The sequence below is a fragment of the Aquarana catesbeiana genome, linkage group LG01 (genome assembly GCF_042186555.1).
Source record: "Aquarana catesbeiana isolate 2022-GZ linkage group LG01, ASM4218655v1, whole genome shotgun sequence".
Lineage (NCBI taxonomy): Eukaryota > Metazoa > Chordata > Amphibia > Anura > Ranidae > Aquarana > Aquarana catesbeiana.
Genome location: NC_133324.1, coordinates 947647417 through 947665374, shown reverse-complemented (window position 1 = coordinate 947665374; position 17958 = coordinate 947647417). Strand labels below are relative to the sequence as shown.

The following is a 17958-nucleotide window of genomic DNA, read 5'->3' as shown; positions in this document are numbered from 1 at the left end:
TTCAGAATGCTCGGATTTTCCGACAACTTTGTGTGACCGTGTGTATGCAAGACAAGTTTGAGCCAACATCCGTCGGAAAAAATCCTAGGATTTTGTTGTCGAAATGTCCGATCAATGTCCGACCGTGTGTACGGGGCATTACTCCACCAACTTCCTATTGGAGTGGAGCTGGTCAAGTCAGCTGTTGATGATCACTGAACACTTCAGTACACTCCAGCAACATCCACCTCTATTTTTATTATTCACTCCATATACACTCCCACAAAACGCGTTGGAGGTGCAAACCATTGGAACAAGCTTATATTTGAACTTGAATATATACAATATGGTGTTTCACAGTTCCAACACCTCCTATCCACTTTCTAGTGTTTTAATGGCTGTTCCTGTTCCCGCTAAAGAGATTCACACCTGGCTTAAAGCCTAGGGAAATATTAAATTTTCAGTTGCCACTTGAAGAGAAGTAGAAGGGGAATCTTCCAATGGGGACAAAGCATCCCTCCTCCTTTGACCATCTCATTTTGCTTGTCTGCAGTCTATGACCATCTCTTGTTTCTGTCCCTTAGTCTTCGGCCATCGGATGTTGCTGTTCCATAGTCTTTGACTATCTCATGCTGCTTGGCTGCAGTCAATGACTATCTCTTTTTGTTGTCCTATAGTCTTTGACCATGCCATGCTCTTGCCTACAGTCTATGACCATCTTTTGTTGTCCCCTAGTCTTTGACCATCTCATGTTGCTTGTCTGCAGGCTTTGACCATCTCTTGTTGCTGTCCCATAGTCTTTGGCCATCTCATTTTGCTTGTCTGCAGTCTATGACCATCTGTTATTCTGTCCATGGGTTTCTGACCAGCGCATGTTCCTTATCTGCAGTGACCATCTCTAGTTGCTGTCCCATAGTCTTTGACCATCTCTTGTTGCTGTCCCATAGTATATGACAATCTCATGTTGCTTGTCTGCAGTCTATGACCATCTCTTGTTGCTTGTCTGCAGTCTATGACTATCTCTTGTTGTCCCTTAGTCTTTTGCCATCTCATGTTGCTTGTCTTCAGTCTATGACCATCTCTCGTTGCTGTACCTTAGTCTTTGGCCATCTCATGTTCCTTATAAGAAGATAAAGAGAAGGGGACACCTTGAGTTTCTCAGAAATAGGTTCAGGGGTGTGTGGAGGGGGTTCAATCACCGGCCAAGGTTTGCCTACCTTAATTGTTATACCCCTGATGTCACAAATGCCATTTGTTGATTGATCCGACGATACTTGGTCAACAATCAAACAAATAGTTGTTCAAGGGACCATATAACATATGTGTGGGAGAGAAAAATAGGGGCAAAAGGGATTCCCCAAAGAAAGATGGTCCACTCAAGAACAATTATTGTGAACCTAAATAACTTTATTGGGTCATATTAAATGTGGAAACATCTATCCACAAACCATGTATTAAAAAATAGGATTTGGTCCTATTGTGTGCAGGTGGCCACCATAGACAATCCACATACATCAATCGCTCATGCACTCGCACTCATAACAATCATTAAAGAAAAGACCCGGGTCTGTGCAATTTCCACAAAGTTCCTAAATAGGATGAATTATATAAGTGGTATGCCTTCGGTCTTTATTAATAGAGTGCATCTGCTAGTGATGAAAGTCCATTCAGATGTGATCCCAGTAGCTAAACAGGAATTCATGTAACAAAACAACACCACCATAAAGAACTTGAAAAGTTCCGATTAGGTCAATTAAGTTTGCAGCAATTCAAAGGGCTTAATTCACATCTTATATATGAAAAAACAGACGGTGAATGACCATAAACATCGTGCCTCCTGGTGCTGGAGTACAGTTTAGCTCACCATTCGACGTTTTCAATGAAGGGATGATGGAGCCCGAGAAGATTGCTGATAACCTCGCTGATGTGTTGACGGGGATCGTTCATGCGGTGTGTTTGTTTGTTGCAGATATGAGCTTTCGTTTCCGGATCTTCTCCGGGGGGAGATACGGTGAGTCGCAGGGTTCAGACATTCAGGTGTTCCGCCCTTGGTCTGTCAGGTGATTAGAAAGAGCACTTGGTCTCAGTGTCCACTGCAAGACTCAAACCATTGTCTAAGATCCGATCGGGATATTCACATCCAAGTGAAAGGGGGTTTTTTCATTGATGTGTGGAGGTCTCTGTCCCACCTGTACGTGGGTCAGACGCTTACGCGTTTCGCTTGTTTCCAAGCTTCTTCAGAGCTAAATTGGTGCCAGTAGTTGGGTGTTTAAATAGCATTACAGCCAGTATTCAATATCCTGTCATTATAATCAACACCTGGACACCAAAGTCTAACCATCATTCACCAATTTGTGCAAACACACTCATGCATACACCTGTGTTGCAAGTTCAAAATAAACCATTGGTAATAGTGAATACATAGGGATTCAATCGAATCGGTTTATGTATATAGTTAAAAGTTGGTATTGCGTTACTGTTGCTTTTCTAAGGAGTGGTAAAATAGCTGGTTTTGCAATTGCTATTGGTATACAAAGCCAATAGTCAGCGAGTGTTACGGTATCAAGCTGATCGGCTAGTGTATGGCTATGTGATGGACACAAACTATGTGTCCATCACATAGCCATACACTAGCCGATCAGCTTGATACCGTAACACTCGCTGACTATTGGCTTTGTATACCAATAGCAATTGCAAAACCAGCTATTTTATCACTCCTTAGAAAAGCAACAGTAACGCAATACCAACTTTTAACTATATACATAAACCGATTCGATTGAATCCCTATGTATTCACTATTACCAATGGTTTATTTTGAACTTGCAACACAGGTGTATGCATGAGTGTGTTTGCACAAATCTCATGTTCCTTGTCTTCAGTCTATGACCATCTCTTGTTGCTGTCCCATAGTCTTTGACCATCTCATGTTGTGGTCCCATAGTCTTTGATCATCTCTTGCTGCTGTCCCATAGTCTTTGATCATCTCTTGTTGCTGTCCCATAGTCTTTGACCATCTCTTGCTGCTGTCCCATAGTCTTTGACCATCTCTTGTTGCTGTCCCATAATATGACAATCTCATGTTGCTTGTCTGCAGTCTATGACCATCTCTTGTTGCTGTCCCTTAGTCTTTAACCATCTAATATTGCTGGTTTGAAGTATATGACCATCTCTTGGTGCTGGCTCATAGTCTTTCACCTTCTTCTGTCCCTTTTCTGCAGTTTCTGACCATCTCTTGTAGAATGCCTGTAGTCTCTGCAATCTCACGTTGCACATCTGCAGTCTTTAACAGCTTTCTGTATTATTACAATTGTTGAATATTATGCATGACCCTTTGGCAATGTCAGGACGACACTTGAGGTCTCCTAGATCAAGAAAGTTGACCAACGCTACTCTAGAAAATTGAAGAAAACAGCTGATGGCAAAACAGTGTAGAAGATCCAAAATCTCTTACATCATGGTGATGAAAGGTACAGGCAGGCTAACGCGTTTCACATCAATATGGATGCTTAAATATAGCTGGTGACCATTAGGGATGAGCTTCGAGTTCGAGTCGAACTCATGTTCGACTCGAACATTGGCTGTTCGCAAGTTCGCCGAACAGCGAACAATTTGGGGTGTTCGCGGCAAATTCGAATGCCGCAGAACACCCTTTAAAAGTCTATGGGAGAAATCAAAAGTGCTAATTTTAAAGGCTAATATGCAAGTTATTGTCATAAAAAGTGTTTGGGGACCCAGGTCCTGCCCCAGGGGACATGGATCAATGCAAAAAAAAGTTTTAAAAACGGCCGTTTTTTCAGGAGCAGTGATTTTAATAATGCTTAAAGTCAAACAATAAAAGTGTAATATCCCTTTAAATTTCGTACCTGGGGGGTGTCTATAGTATGCCTGTAAAGGGGCGCATGTTTCCCGTGTTTAGAACAGTCTGACAGCAAAATGACATTTTGAAGGAAAAAACTCATTTAAAACTACTCGCGGCTATTGCATTGCCGACAATACACATAGAAGTTCATTGATAAAAATGGCATGGGAATTCCCCAAAGGGGAACCCCGAACCAAAATTAAAAAAAAAAAATGACGTGGGAGTCCCCCTAAATTCCATACCAGGCCCTTTAGGTCTGATATGGATATTAAGGGGAACCCCGGCCAAAATTTAAAAAAAAAAATGACGTGGGGTTCCCCCTAAATTCCATACCAGACCTGGTATGGATTTTAAGGGGAACCCCGCGCCAAAAAAAAAAAAAACGGCGTGGGGCCCCCCCAAAAATCAATACCAGACCCTTATCCGAGCACGCAACCTGGCAGGCCGCAGGAAAAGAGGGGGGGATGAGAGTGCGCCCCCCCCCCTCCTGAACCGTACCAGGCCACATGCCCTCAACATTGGGAGGGTGCTTTGGGGTAGCCCCCCAAAACACCTTGTCCCCATGTTGATGAGGACAAGGGCCTCATCACCACAACCCTGGACATGACCGGACTTTCCTGTGGCATTCCCTGTGACGTCACAGGGAAGTCCCGTCAAGTCACCGTGCGTCAGAGGGGGGCGGGGTCACCGGGTGGCCCCGCCCCCCGTTATTTAAGAACTGTCAGACGAGGAGCGCCGTCACACAGCGGGAGCCTCCCTCCATGCCAGCATGGATTGCGGAGCGGCCCGGAGAAGAAAATGAAGAAGAGAAGAAGAGAAGAAGAGAAGAAAAGAAGAAGAGAAGAGCGGGAGCCTCCCCCCAATGCCATGGGTGCGGAGCGGCCCGAGGAGAAGAAGATAGAAGATGCCGCGGAGGAGATGCTGGACGAGAACGCCGGAGGAAGAACCAGAAGAACCAGAAGAACCAGAAGATGAAGGAAGATATAAGAAAGAAGAAGCATTTAAATAAAGGAATTGTCAAAAACTGTCTCTTGTCATTTTTAACATTTTTGACAGTTTTTTAGTGAAATGGTAGGGGTAAGTACCCCCTTACCATTTCACACAGGGGGGGGGGCGGGATCTGGGGGTCCCCTTGTAAAGGGGGCTTCCAGATTCCAATAAGCCCCGCGCCTGCAGACCCCCACAACCACCGGCCAGGGTTGTGGGGATGAGGCCCTTGTCCTCATCAACATGGGGACAAGGTATTTTGGGGGGCTACCCCAAAGCACCCTCTCAATGTTGAGGGCATGTGGCCTGGTACGGTTCAGGAGGGGGGGGCCCGCACTCTCGTCCCCCCCTCTTTTCCTGCGGCCTGCCAGGTTGCGTGCTCGGATAAGGGTCTGGTATGGATTTTTGGCGGGACCCCACGCCGTTTTTTTTTTTTTTTTTTTTTGACGCGGGGTTCCCCTTAAAATCAATACCAGACCTGAAGGGTCTGGTATGGAATTTAGGGGGAACCCCACGTCATTTTTTTTTTTTTATTTTGGCCGGGGTTCCCCTTAATATCCATACCAGACCTGAAGGGCCTGGTATGGAATTTAGCGGGACTCCCATGTCATTTTTTTTTTAAATTTTGGTTCGGGGTTCCCCTTTGGGGAATTCCCATGCCGTTTTTATCAATGAACTTCTATGTGTATTGTCGGCAATGCAATAGCCGCAGGTAGTTTTAAATGAGTTTTTTCCTTCAAAATGTCATTTTGCTGTCAGACTGTTCTAAACATGGGAAACATGCGCCCCTTTACAGGCATACTATAGACACCCCCCAGGTACGAAATTTAAAGGGATATTACACTTTTATTGTTTGACTTTAAGCATTATTAAAATCACTGCTCCTGAAAAAACGGCCGTTTTTAAAACTTTTTTTGCATTGATCCATGTCCCCTGGGGCAGGACCCGGGTCCCCAAACACTTTTTATGACAATAACTTGCATATTAGCCTTTAAAATTAGCACTTTTGATTATTCATGTTCGTGTCCCATAGACTTTAACGGTGTTCGCGTGTTCGAACAAACTTTTTTCCTGTTCGCATGTTCTGGTGCGAACCGAACAGGGGGGTGTTCGGCTCATCCCTAGTGACCATACTCAGACTGAAAATATTTATAGTGAAATAAAACCAATTAGGGGATAGACAACCCCCAGAAACTCCTCCCATATCTAATCAGACTAAAGTGGAAACCAAATGTGCACAGGAACATGGGCAGCACGAAAAAACAGAGAGCCAAAAGGATTAAGACCTCTGAAAGAATGACACAGTATTAATATATACTTAGTAAAGTCTTAGTAAAGGCTATTCTAGTGTGTGATGTATTTATACATACTTCCTATTGTTTCTAGGTGTAATTTTATCCTAGGTAGCTCATAAACTCTACATCAGATTCACATTCAGGCTTATGTACAAGCTGCAGTGACTCGCAGCATCCAATCTAAATTTTAACTTATAGCGCTCAGAGCTGTAAATGATTATTCCTGATTGGTTTCTGTAGGTTATTACACTTCATATATGAATGTCGCTATTTTGTAGAATGTCTCAGAGCTCACCTCATCATGTGAATGGCTTCCGGGTCTTTGCAAAAGCTGAAGGCATAGCCGCTGGATGTTGTGCCAAAGTCAATGGCCACCACCACATAGAACTGAGGGGCTCGTATCCTCCGGCGCACGCTCCTCTGAAAGAGAAATCAAACCAGCTGACTTTATTGGAGGATTTTTTTTAAGAGCATTTCAGCCACACGGATCTATGATGTTATAGGAGCAGTTACGGTCTTTCGTAAGTTGCAGTGGATCTCTCTTTAGTAAATCTTACTCTTGCCCCTGTGATAGTGGTCAAAAAAACCTTTATTGGTGGGCGAACATTACCCTTACAATATCCAGCAGTAGCTTCTATTTAGCTCCTTCACAACACTTTGTAGCAAGAAGATTCTTTTAAGGCCCAGCTACCCCCAGATATCTAATCCAGCAGGTGGCTGAATTCCATGTTTCTGGTCACTTTAAATAGTTGGTTTGGGCCAAGCTGGCACAATTCCTAAGTCCTTGGGCCTTTGGCACATACCCTAGGCTGAGGCAAGGCCCAAGTGGGGAGACACTCTAAGCACACATCCTCTCCAGGAGGTAGAGACAACTCCGGAAAGGTGACCCAAATATTTGTCATCTCCCCAACCACACTTCTGAACAAGGACCTCAGGGGATGGTTAAATCCGATAAATATACATAACTCATGGATCTTTGGCCCTGTAAAAGCAGTCACAGTCTTGCTTAAGCTGCAGTGGATCTCTCTCTGATAAAATCTGACTCTTGGCACTCTGGTAGTGGTAAAAAAAAAAAAAAACTTGATTGGTGGGCAATTGTTCCGCTTACAATGTCCAGCAGTAGCTTCTATCCAGTTCCTCTGCAGCATTCTTCAGCAAGAAGATTCTTAAAGGCCCAGCTACCCCCAGATATTCACACTAGAAGGTAGCGTAAAGCTAAATTCCATGTTTCCGGTCACTTTAAAAAGTTTGTTTGGGCCAAGCTGGCACATACTCTAGGCTAAGGCAAAGCCCAAGTGGAGAGACTGTTTCTCAACCAGGGTTTCAAGGAACCCTGGGGTTCCTCCAAAGGTTACTAGGGGTTCCTTAAACAATGAGCAATCTCTACTTCTCAGATAGGTTCCCATTGACACTGATGATCTGTAAGGGGGTAATTCTTCCCAATGATCACAAGTGTAAGCATTCTTCCCATTAACCATCACACCAATGTATCATGACTTGTAGATATTATAATTTTTAGCAGGGGTTCCCTGAGGCCTTCTTTCAAGGGTTCCTTTGTGTGCAAAAGGTTGATAAAAGCTGCTCCAAACACACATCTTCTCCCGGCAAAAGTGCAAGAGATAGAGAACGCTCTTGAAAGAAGACCCAAATATTTATAATCACCCAGACCATACTTCTGACTGCAGGGACAAGTTAAATCAGATATATACTCATAACTCATGGATCTATAACTCTGTAAGAGCAGTCACAGTCTTTCTTAGGTTTCAGCAGACCTCCATCTATTAAATCTGACTCTTTACCTATTAAATATTTGTCTTGATAGCAGTCACAAAGCCCTGATTGATGGGCAATCAATCCTATTAAAATGTCCCGCAGTAACGTTTACCCAGCTCTTTTGCAACACCCTTCAACAATAAAATTCTCTGCAAGCCCAATTATCCCCAGTTATCCACTCCAATTGGTACCTCTGGCACATACCCCTGGCTCAGGAAAGGCGCCCATATAGAAAGACATTCTAAATACACATCCTTGTGCCTGTGATCTCTGACAAAACGCGTCGGACAGAGCTACACGCTGATGTCATCACGTTACCCGGAAGTGGAGCTAAGCATTTTTACTGCATAGAGACCTTTCTCTGACATGTAAGTGCACTGTCTACCGTTTCTTACCTAACATGTATTGACACGGTGGAGTTTGACAGAGGATACCTGTGAGCAATTCTGCTTTTTGTTAGTGGTGGATCCTGCCGAGGAGAGCCAGGAACCTTACCTTTGGGTGGCCAATATTTCCCCATGCTATATATGACTACTCTATAGTATGAGAGCCATACATTTTTAGTAAGCCTTCATTCGTGAACATATGGTGGTGGAGATCTGTTTTGGAGTGTTCATCTATTAAACTATTCAAACGGAACCGGAACCGTGAATGAGTCACGGTGTGGACTATTTTCACCTGTGGATTGGACTAATATTCTGTTTTTTGAGGGACTTGTTATCTTTTCTAGATATTTGCACATCTTAGCACAACACAATATAAATGCAAATACACATCCCTCCAGGCAAAAGCCCAGGAGGTAGAGAACAACCAGTAAAGGTGACCTAAATATTTATAATCTTCCAGACTATACTTCTCAACAAGGACCTCAGGGAATGGTCAAGGGTCAAACACATAGTCATAACTATAACATCCCTACCATAGGCGTGCGCAGGGGGTGTGCCGAGTGTGCCTGGGCACACCCTAATCACTATGAGCAGATTCCCCTACTGCCCAGGCTTCCCCCAGTGTTGCACCTTTTCCCCCAGCAGTGATGCTGGCCTCCTTCCTCTCCTCTCCCCCGGCTGCTGTGGGGAGTGTTTCAGAATAGAGAGTGGGGGAAGGGGCTAGTAAATATGTCATTTACCAGCCCCCTCCATTTCTAGATGAACACAGTGAACACACTCACTGTGTTCATTCATAACTGAAGCATAGTAAACTGTTTTTGCTAAGCTTCAGTATGTGAATGAACAGGAAGCTGCTCAGCACAGAGCACTTCCCATTCATTCACTGTCCAGTGCAGCTGGAGGCGTGTGTGTATGAGCTTTGGGGTGCACACCCTAACGCAATAGGCTGCGCACACCTATGATCCCTACATGTTAATGTCAGTATAATGTGTATACGTGTGCATAAGTGTGTATAAGTGTGCAGTAAAATTGTTGCGTCAACTTACCGGAGACTGTGATGGGGTGAGCGGGGCAATATTACAGCTGTCATTGTGGAGACTCGGTGAATTTGGTGGCGATGGCGTGTAGGAGCGATCCATGTCATGCTCTGCAAGGGAAGAGGTCGGACAAAGTCAAGATTTGCTAACAATTGTTTTTGAGACCAGTCAAGGAAAAGCAGTCAAGAAATGATTCACGGTATCCAGCAAAAGTCAGCAACTCAATTCATTGACATTCATTTCTCTGTAATCTCCTGTAACCAGGATCCAGAGCACACCTTGCAGGGTCAGTGGGAGTGTTCTTTCCTAAAGTTGGGATCATGCGGCTTCCTCTCTCTGTACCCGCCACATCTCCAGTCATATTCAACTTCTAGGACAAGTCAGATTTTTTTCCGGTGGCTATGAATATTTTAGTAGAGACATTTTTTTTTTGGTCAGGCTTTGTTTATGTAAGATGGATCCTGCAGTAGGCATTGTTGTGTATTCCTCTACTGCACCACAAACCAGGATTTCCAGATCCCCAGATTAGACATAATGGAGTAGAGTGTCTGAGGGTTCCCAGATCACCAAATTAGACATAATTGAGTGTGGGTGGGGGTTCCCGGATTAGACATAAAAGAAGTACGGTGACTGAGGGTTCCCAGATCCCCAGATTAGACATAACGGAGTGGGGTGACTGGAGCTTCCCAGATTAGACATAATGGATTAGGATGACATTGGGTTCTTAGAGCAACAGATTACACCTAATGGAGTGAGGTGACTGGGGCTTCCCAAATTAGACATAATGAAGTGGGGTGATTGGGGGTTTCCGAGATTAGACATAATAAAGTAGGGTGACATGGGATTCTTAGATCACCAGATCACCAGATCAGACATCATGGAGTAGGGTGACTGGGGGTACTTGGATCACCAGGTAAGACATAATAAAGTGGGGTGACTGGGGGTTACTGGTGCTTCCCTGATTAGACATAATGGAGTAGGGAGACATGGGGTTCTTAGATCACCAGATTAGACATAATGGAGTAGGGTGACTGGAGGTTCCCAGATTAGACATAATAGTGTAAGTTGACATGGGATTCTTAGATCACCAGATTAGACATAATGAAGTAGGGAGACTGGGCATTACTGGGGCTTCCCAGATTAGACATAATAGGGTAGGATGACATGGGGTTCTTAGATCACCAGATTAGACATAATTGAATGGGGTGACTGGGGGTTCCCAGATCCCCAGTTTATATATAATAGAGTAGGGTGACTGGGGGTTCCCAGATTAGACATAATGGCGTGGATGGAGTAGGGTCACTGGGGGTAACTCGGGCTTCCGAGATTAGACAAAACAGAGTAAGGTGACAGATTAGACATAATGGAGTAAACTGACTGGGGGTTCTTAGATCACCAAATTAGACATAACAGAGTAGGGTGACTGGGGGTTCCCAGATCCCCAGATTAGACATAATGGCATGGGGGTGACTGGGGGTTCTTAGATCACCAGATTAGACATAATGGAGTAGAGTCACTGGAGGTTCGCAGATTAGACATAATAGTGTAAGGTGACATGGGATTCTTAGATCACCAGATTAGACATAATGAATGTTGGGAGACTGGGCTTTACTGGGGCTTCCCAGATTAGACATAATAGGGTAGGATGACATGGGGTTCTTAGATCACCAGATTAGCCATAATTGAATTGGGTGACGGCGGGTTCTCAGATCCTCTGATTAGAAATAATTAGGTGAGGTGACTGGGGGTTCCCAGATCCCCTAATTAGACGTAATGGAGTAGGGTGACTGGGGGTTCTTAGATCACCAGATTAGACACAATGGATTAGGGTGATTTGGGGTTCTTAGATCAACGCATTAGACATAATGTAGTGGGGTGACTGGGGCTTCCCAGATTAGACATCGTGGAGTAAGGTGACTGGGGGTTACTGGGGCTTCCAAGATTAGACATAATGGCATGGGGGTGACTGGGGATTCTTAGATCACCAGATTAGCTATAATGGCATGGGGGTGACTGGGGGTTCCCAGATCCCCAGATGAGACATAATGGCGGGTGGGTGACTAGGGGTTCCTGGATCACTAGATTAGAGAAAATGGTGTGGTGACTGGGGGTTCCCAGATCCCCAGATTAGGCTTACCAGAGCAGGATGACTGGTGGTACCTTCAAAAGTAATTGAATTATTTATCAGCTCAGCAATTCCCTGAAATCTGTTTTTGCACACACGCCAACTAAAAACTGAAATCGAACTTGCGCTGTAAGTGCCAGCTCTATTAGTTGATAGGCAGGAGGTGGAAGCACTTGGATGGGTTTACAGCAGGGGAACAGCTCAGGTTGGGAACTTAGATGTCACCATTGTGGTGGTTTCACTATAAGTCCATAGAGCAAGAAGGGGGAGGGGCAGTGGCACAAAATCTGTCGAAGTGCAGGATCTGTAATGTGCAGGATCCGTAATGTGCAGGATCCGTTCCCTCCTGCTATACAGTGCAAAATTTGGGGGTTTAACCATACCTCCCAACTTCTTGAGAAGGGAACGAGGGACACCTATTAGCAAACATATGTAGGCATAAGGCACACCCCCTGTCAAACCCCTTAAAGGAGACTTTAACAAAAAAAAGATCAGTTAAACCCACAAGATTTTTTTTTAACCACTACTATTTCTTTATATTGGCTTTTGAAATTTACAAATGCAGCAATTTAGAAATTGGATGAAAGGTTTAGCACTGGGAAACAATTTTTGAAAGATAAAAAGTGCATTTTATATACAATTTTTTTTTTTGACACAACCACAAACTCCACCCGATGCCAAAAAAGTGCACACACATAAAGAGTGAAACATAAAAATGTGCAACGGGTGTTACACTGTCCTCCACTAGGAAGGACCTTACCTTGATCCCCCGGGGCGTTAGGCTCCTGACTGGGACTGATGTACTTCACTATGGTCCTTCTGGCCGAAACCAGGAGGACCCCTTTCTCTGGAGGATCTGCCAAAACAGACCCACCCAAGTACTCGGTGGGACTCCCCTGAAGGGGGATATCAAACTATGGTGGCGCAGAGCATTGCGCCAGGAGCCCCACCCAGGTGTTACAACAGAAAATGAATATTCGCTATTGAAACACTGATCCTGAATCCGGCCAATCAGAATCAGGTCTGAGACCTGTTTTCCGATTGGCCGAAAAGAGAAGAGTCCCGATTAGGCCCATGAGAGAGGGCGAACCAAGCCAAAAGGCCTATGTCCCTACCCCCCAAGACTTTCAAGGTAGGCCTGAGGACCCACACCCTACTCATCACACAGTGACAAACGTGTATACAACCAACAAAAAAATACATAAAAGTGACAAACACGGGGATAGATAAAAAGAAAGTGGGGGAGAAGGAAGTGGGAGAAGTGAAAATGGGCCATTGTGCAGTACAATGTCCGGCCCTTCATTCTAGTTGCATTTTATATACAACTATATAGATCAGACCAAAATGAGGGACAAATGAGAAGGAAAGAGGGACAGAGGGACTTTGCTCCAAATCAGGGACAGTCCCTCCAAATCAGGGGGAGTTGGGAGCTATGAGTTTAACATCTGACAACAAACTTTAGATAACAGTTATGACTCAGGTTCATGACTAGGATATTAAAGATGACCTGTCCCAGGAACTGTTTGACCTCCAATCCAATTCCCTTAATTGCACATAATAACCCACACAAGACACCAATTTGGACATTAATGGTCCGATTTAAGTGTCCCTGGCTCTAACTGTAAAGCATCTCCCAATACTGACCATGCATGAGGATCTGAGGGAGGCTCAACTTTAACAGAACAAAAAGTAGCAAATAGGTGAAGTGGATGGTCGGGGGTGTACATACCCTTTAAATCCTCTTTAGTCTTCAGCTCCCTGATGAAGGTTCCTTTTCCTATTTCAAGGTCAAACAACGCTCAGCCTCAAACCCTGAACCTCCCGACAAGTTCAATCAGTGTCAAACGGCGACTGTTTTAATTTTGCCGCACAAAAGGACTCGGAGACGCAGAACGCGGTGCCATGATTTCATCCGAAAGCCCCCCCCTTACACTGCCATGGGATTTCAGAAATTCCCCCCCCCCCCCCTGATTAATACCACATGTGCGCAAAGACTCCGAATCCTGCGATGAAAGGCGGCCAGAGCCTTCCCCGAGGACTTAGCAGACGTCCTCTTCGTTCCCGGCCCCTTCTCCTATAAACTGTTCCATGCCCACCCTGGAGGCAGCCCCCCCGATATCAGTCATCAGATGAGGGGGCCACCGAAAAACAGAGCCGTTCAAAGTATCAAGCTGTTTGTGGAAGACGCCGTGCGCACAACGCGCCCCCCAGGAAGGGGTTAGCCGCCGTCTGCCTCCCGTAAGAGGCTTAGTTTTCAGAAATCAGGCTTCCGTCTGGCTCAGCATGAAAGTTCCAAAATTTATTTACATTTCAGCCATTATAAAACAAAAAGAAAAAAGGATTATTCCCGAGTTCAAAGCGGAATTTTAACGAGGAAAAAGGACGCTCGTTTAATTAGGAAATAAGAGGCTGTGTTACAAAGCTGGAGCGCCTAAAATCCCCGAATAAAGCCAATCAGCCAATTACTGGAGGGGCGGGAGATCAACTGGATTCAGATAAATGAACATTTTGACCTGATAGGTAATAAAAAATGGAAATATGTCCTAGACATAAAACGGATGGAAATCAGATGATTGGATGGAGAAGAAGAGAAAAGTATTTGAAAGTGAGCAGATACGCTACATTACCAAAAGTATTGGGACGCCTGCCTTTGCACGCACATGAACTTTAACCGCTTCAGCCCCGGAGGATTCTACCCCCTTCCTGACCAGAGCACTTTTTGCGATTCGGCACTGCGTCGCTTTAACTGACAATTGCGGGGTCGTGCGACGTTGCACCCAAACAAAATCGACGTCCTTTTTTTCCCACAAATAGAGCTTTCTTTTGGTGGTATTTGATCAACTCTGCGCTTTTTATTTTTTGCGCTATAAACAAAAAAATGAGCGACAATTTTGAAAAAAAAGCAATATTTTTTACTTTTTGCTATAATAAATATCCCCAAAAAATATATAAAAATAATAATTTCTTTCTCAGTTTAGGCCGATTTGTATTCTTCTACATATTTTTGGTAAAAAAAAAAATCGCAATAAGCATATATTGATTGGTTTGCACAAAAGTTATAGCGTCTCCAAATAAGGGATAGATTTATGGCATTTTTATTATTAATTTTTTTTATTAGTAATGGCGGCGATCTGCGATTTTTATCAGGACTGCGACATTGTGGCGGACACATCGGACACTTTTGACACTATTTTGGGACAATTGTCATTTATACAGCGATCAGTGCTATAAAAATGCACAGATTACTGTGTAATTGACACTGGCAGGGAAGGAGTTAAACACTAGGGGGCGATCAAGGGGTTGAGTGTGTCCTAGGGAGTGATTCTAACTGTGGGGGGGATGGGCTTCCACTCACATGACAGCGATCACTGCTCCCGATCACAGGGAGTAGTGATCTCTGTCATGTCACAAGGCAGAATGGGGAAATGCCATGTTCTGCGGCTCCATGACACGATCGCCGGGATACCGGCGTACATCAAGTCCGTGGAATGGAATGCAGTGGAATGCAGCATGTTGTTAATGGCGTCCCAAACGTGCCACTTTTTTTTTTGCATGCCAAAAAAAGAGTGCTGCAAACAAAACCAGGACAGGGTCGTTCAACGCCCAGGGCAAGGATCCAGAATTGCACCTCCTCCCTCACTGTTAATACATGTCATTATAGAATGGGCAAACCACCCTGCGCCTGTTCTTTGCTCCCCTTGCTTATCTGTGCCCAGGGCAGCTTTCCCTCCTGCCCACCCCTTGTCCCGGCTCTGGCTGCAAAACACAGTTTAAAAAAAATGAGCAGAGTAGCTCAGCGCTACTTTTCTGTGTTTGTCACATGCGGGACCCCGACTGACACCCACCCTTCAGATATTTGCATAACTCCTCCCAAGAGCCAGCCCATCAGGACTGAGGGCCCATGGAAGGAGTGCCAAGGCAGGGGTGCTGTGATATTTAAAGGAAGACATTTACATTTCCCTGCTGGCCCCTCCCACCAGTCATGACCTGCCTGCATTGCATAGAGAAGCACAGAGACCTAGTGGCACCATCATTAGTCTATACAGTGTCGGCCTGTCCATTAGGGGCGCCGGAGCACCGCCCCCTCTATCCATGGCCGCCAACCCCAGAAAGCTCTATGCAAGGCCGCTACTTTGACAGGGCACCGCCACCCCCTTTTAGGATGCCGGGCATGTGAATTACAGCGGCGGGGGTGTTTTTTTGAAGCACCTGATTAACCACTGGCCTACCGGGCACTTACACCCCCTTCCTGCCCAGGCCATTTTTCAGCTTTCAGCGCTGTCGCACTTTGAATGACAATTGCGCCGTCATGCTACACTGTACCCAAACAAATTTTTCATTATTTTCTTCACACAAATAGAGCTTTCTTTTGGTGGTATTTAATCACTGCTGGGTTTTTTTTTTTTTTTTTTTTTTTAAAAAGACCAAAAACTTTGAAAAAAAAATGTTTTTTACTTTTTTCTGTCAGTAACTTTTGTAAATAAGTAATTTTTTTGCCTTCACTGATGTGCACCGATAAGGTGGCACTGATGGACACTGATAGGCTGAACTAGTGGGCATTGATGAGGTTGCACTTATGGGCACTGATTAGGTGGCACTGATGAGGAGGCACTAATATGCCGCACTTATGGGCACTGATAGGTGGCACTGATATGTGGCACTGATGAGCACTGATAGGAGGCACTGGTGGGGACTGATAGGAGGCACTGGTGGGCAGTGATAGGTGGCACGGATAGGCAGTACTGATGAACACTGATGGGCATTCAAGGGTGTCATTGATGGGCGACACTGGTGGGCATTGATGGGCAGCACTGATTGCCAGCACTGACTGGCATCGCTAATGGGCACTGATTGGTGACACTTGTGGGAAGTGGTGGGCACTGATTTATGACACTATATTGCAATATTGTAATCAGGGTACTGATGATCAGTGCCCTGATTACATTCCTAGATGTCCCCCTGCATGGAGATCCCCCTGATCGGCTCTCCTCGCCACACACTCTGTCAGTGTGAGGCGAAGAGAGCCGATTACCGGCACTTCCTTGTTTACATGTGACTGGCTGTGATTGGACACAGCCGATCACATGGTTAAAGAGCCACAGACTCGGGTCCTTACAGAGATCAGGGTCGCGCAGTGTCCTAGCAACATGGCACAGCCGTTCTGGGACGCTGCAATATCACGGCGTCCCAGAACAAGAGCCGCCCCGCCGTCATTTGACGGTGGGCAGGTGGCAAGCAGTTAAAGCCAGAGGCTCTAATAGGCTTCATTGCGCCAGGAGCCCCACCCAGGTGTTACAACAGCGAATGAATATTCGCTATTGAAACACTGATCCTCAATCCGGCCAATCAGAAGCAGGTCTGAGACCTGTTTTCCAATTGGCCGAAAAGAGAAGAGTCTCGATTGGCCACTGAGGAGGGAGGAAACAGAAGCTGCAGTCATGCCCCTGGAGAGCAGAGGAAGGGAAAAGCCACCGCCGGTGAAGCCTGGGAGAAGCGCTGCCCACCATAGATGGGGTATGTGCACCAAACCTACCCCACCAACTGACTGCCGACCGACTGGGGGTTAGGTGGTACTGTTTGCTGCCCCCCCCCCCCAAAAAAAAAATTACCACCAGCCACTACTGTGTCTATAATAAAGTATTCACTAAAAAAAAGCATGTTGATGGGGGGGAGAGGGACCAGAGAAGGAAGAACTTTAGCTTTAATGGTTTTTGAGGCTGGAAAGTAGCAGGCAGCTTTAGAAGTCTCCTCTCCCTCCCTCCTCCTGACTTTAAAGAGTTCAGGTCAATTTCACATTATTTGCACCAGATAATATAGAGTGATAGATCACTGCGTTGTGACAAATGGGATTATTTATAGGGAGACGTGTAAAGATGTCAGAGAAACCACTAATGGATTCCTTCTGCGCGGCGCTCCTTGCACAAACCACATCCGTATAGACCGTGCCTGGGAAGACCTGTGCCAGGATCATGGTGGAAGGCTCTGACTCTGTTCAATGGAAGGGTGCAGGAAACAGATCTACTGCAGGACTTTGGGGGGGGGGGGGGGGGGGGGGAATATATTATCAGTTACAAAGTTTTACAATAAAAAAAGTTACATCAGTTACAATTCTAGGAAACATCTTCTGAACACTTTGTATGTATGTAATTTGTAACATTTTCATCACCATAAAGCTGCAGGAAACTATGATTCTTCTTAAAGAGGAACTGCAGTCTGCTCACATAATCTGTATTAAAAACATCTTCTGAAGCTTCCCTCCAACCACTTTGCATATTATTTTATACAGTTGTGCTCATAAGTTTACATACCCTCTCAGAATTTATGATTTCTTGGCTATTTTTCAGAGAATATGAATGATAACACAAAAACTTTTCTTTCACTCATGGTTGGTGTTTGACTGAAGCCATTTATTATCAATTAACTGTGTTTACTCTTTTTAAATCATAATGGCAACAGAAACGACCCAAATGACCCTGATCAAAAGTTTACATACCCCAGTTTTTAATACTGTGTATTG

The 17958-nt window shown here is 44.9% G+C and overlaps 1 protein-coding gene across 3 annotated transcripts in view; it reads right to left on the bottom strand.

Annotated features, from left to right (window-relative positions):
- HSPA12B (heat shock protein family A (Hsp70) member 12B) overlaps positions 1-17958 on the bottom strand; it is an 80933-nt gene that overhangs the window by 42763 nt on the left and 20212 nt on the right. For 2 of the 3 annotated variants that reach the window (XM_073611112.1, XM_073611113.1), the window contains exons 3-4: positions 9326-9426; positions 6416-6540 (exon numbers count right to left, since the gene is read on the bottom strand). In XM_073611112.1, the coding sequence (XP_073467213.1) occupies positions 6416-6540; positions 9326-9426 (226 nt within the window). Of the gene's footprint in view, positions 1-6415; positions 6541-9325; positions 9427-13170; positions 13341-17958 lie in introns of those variants that run through there. The other variant, XM_073611114.1, reaches the window with a different exon arrangement.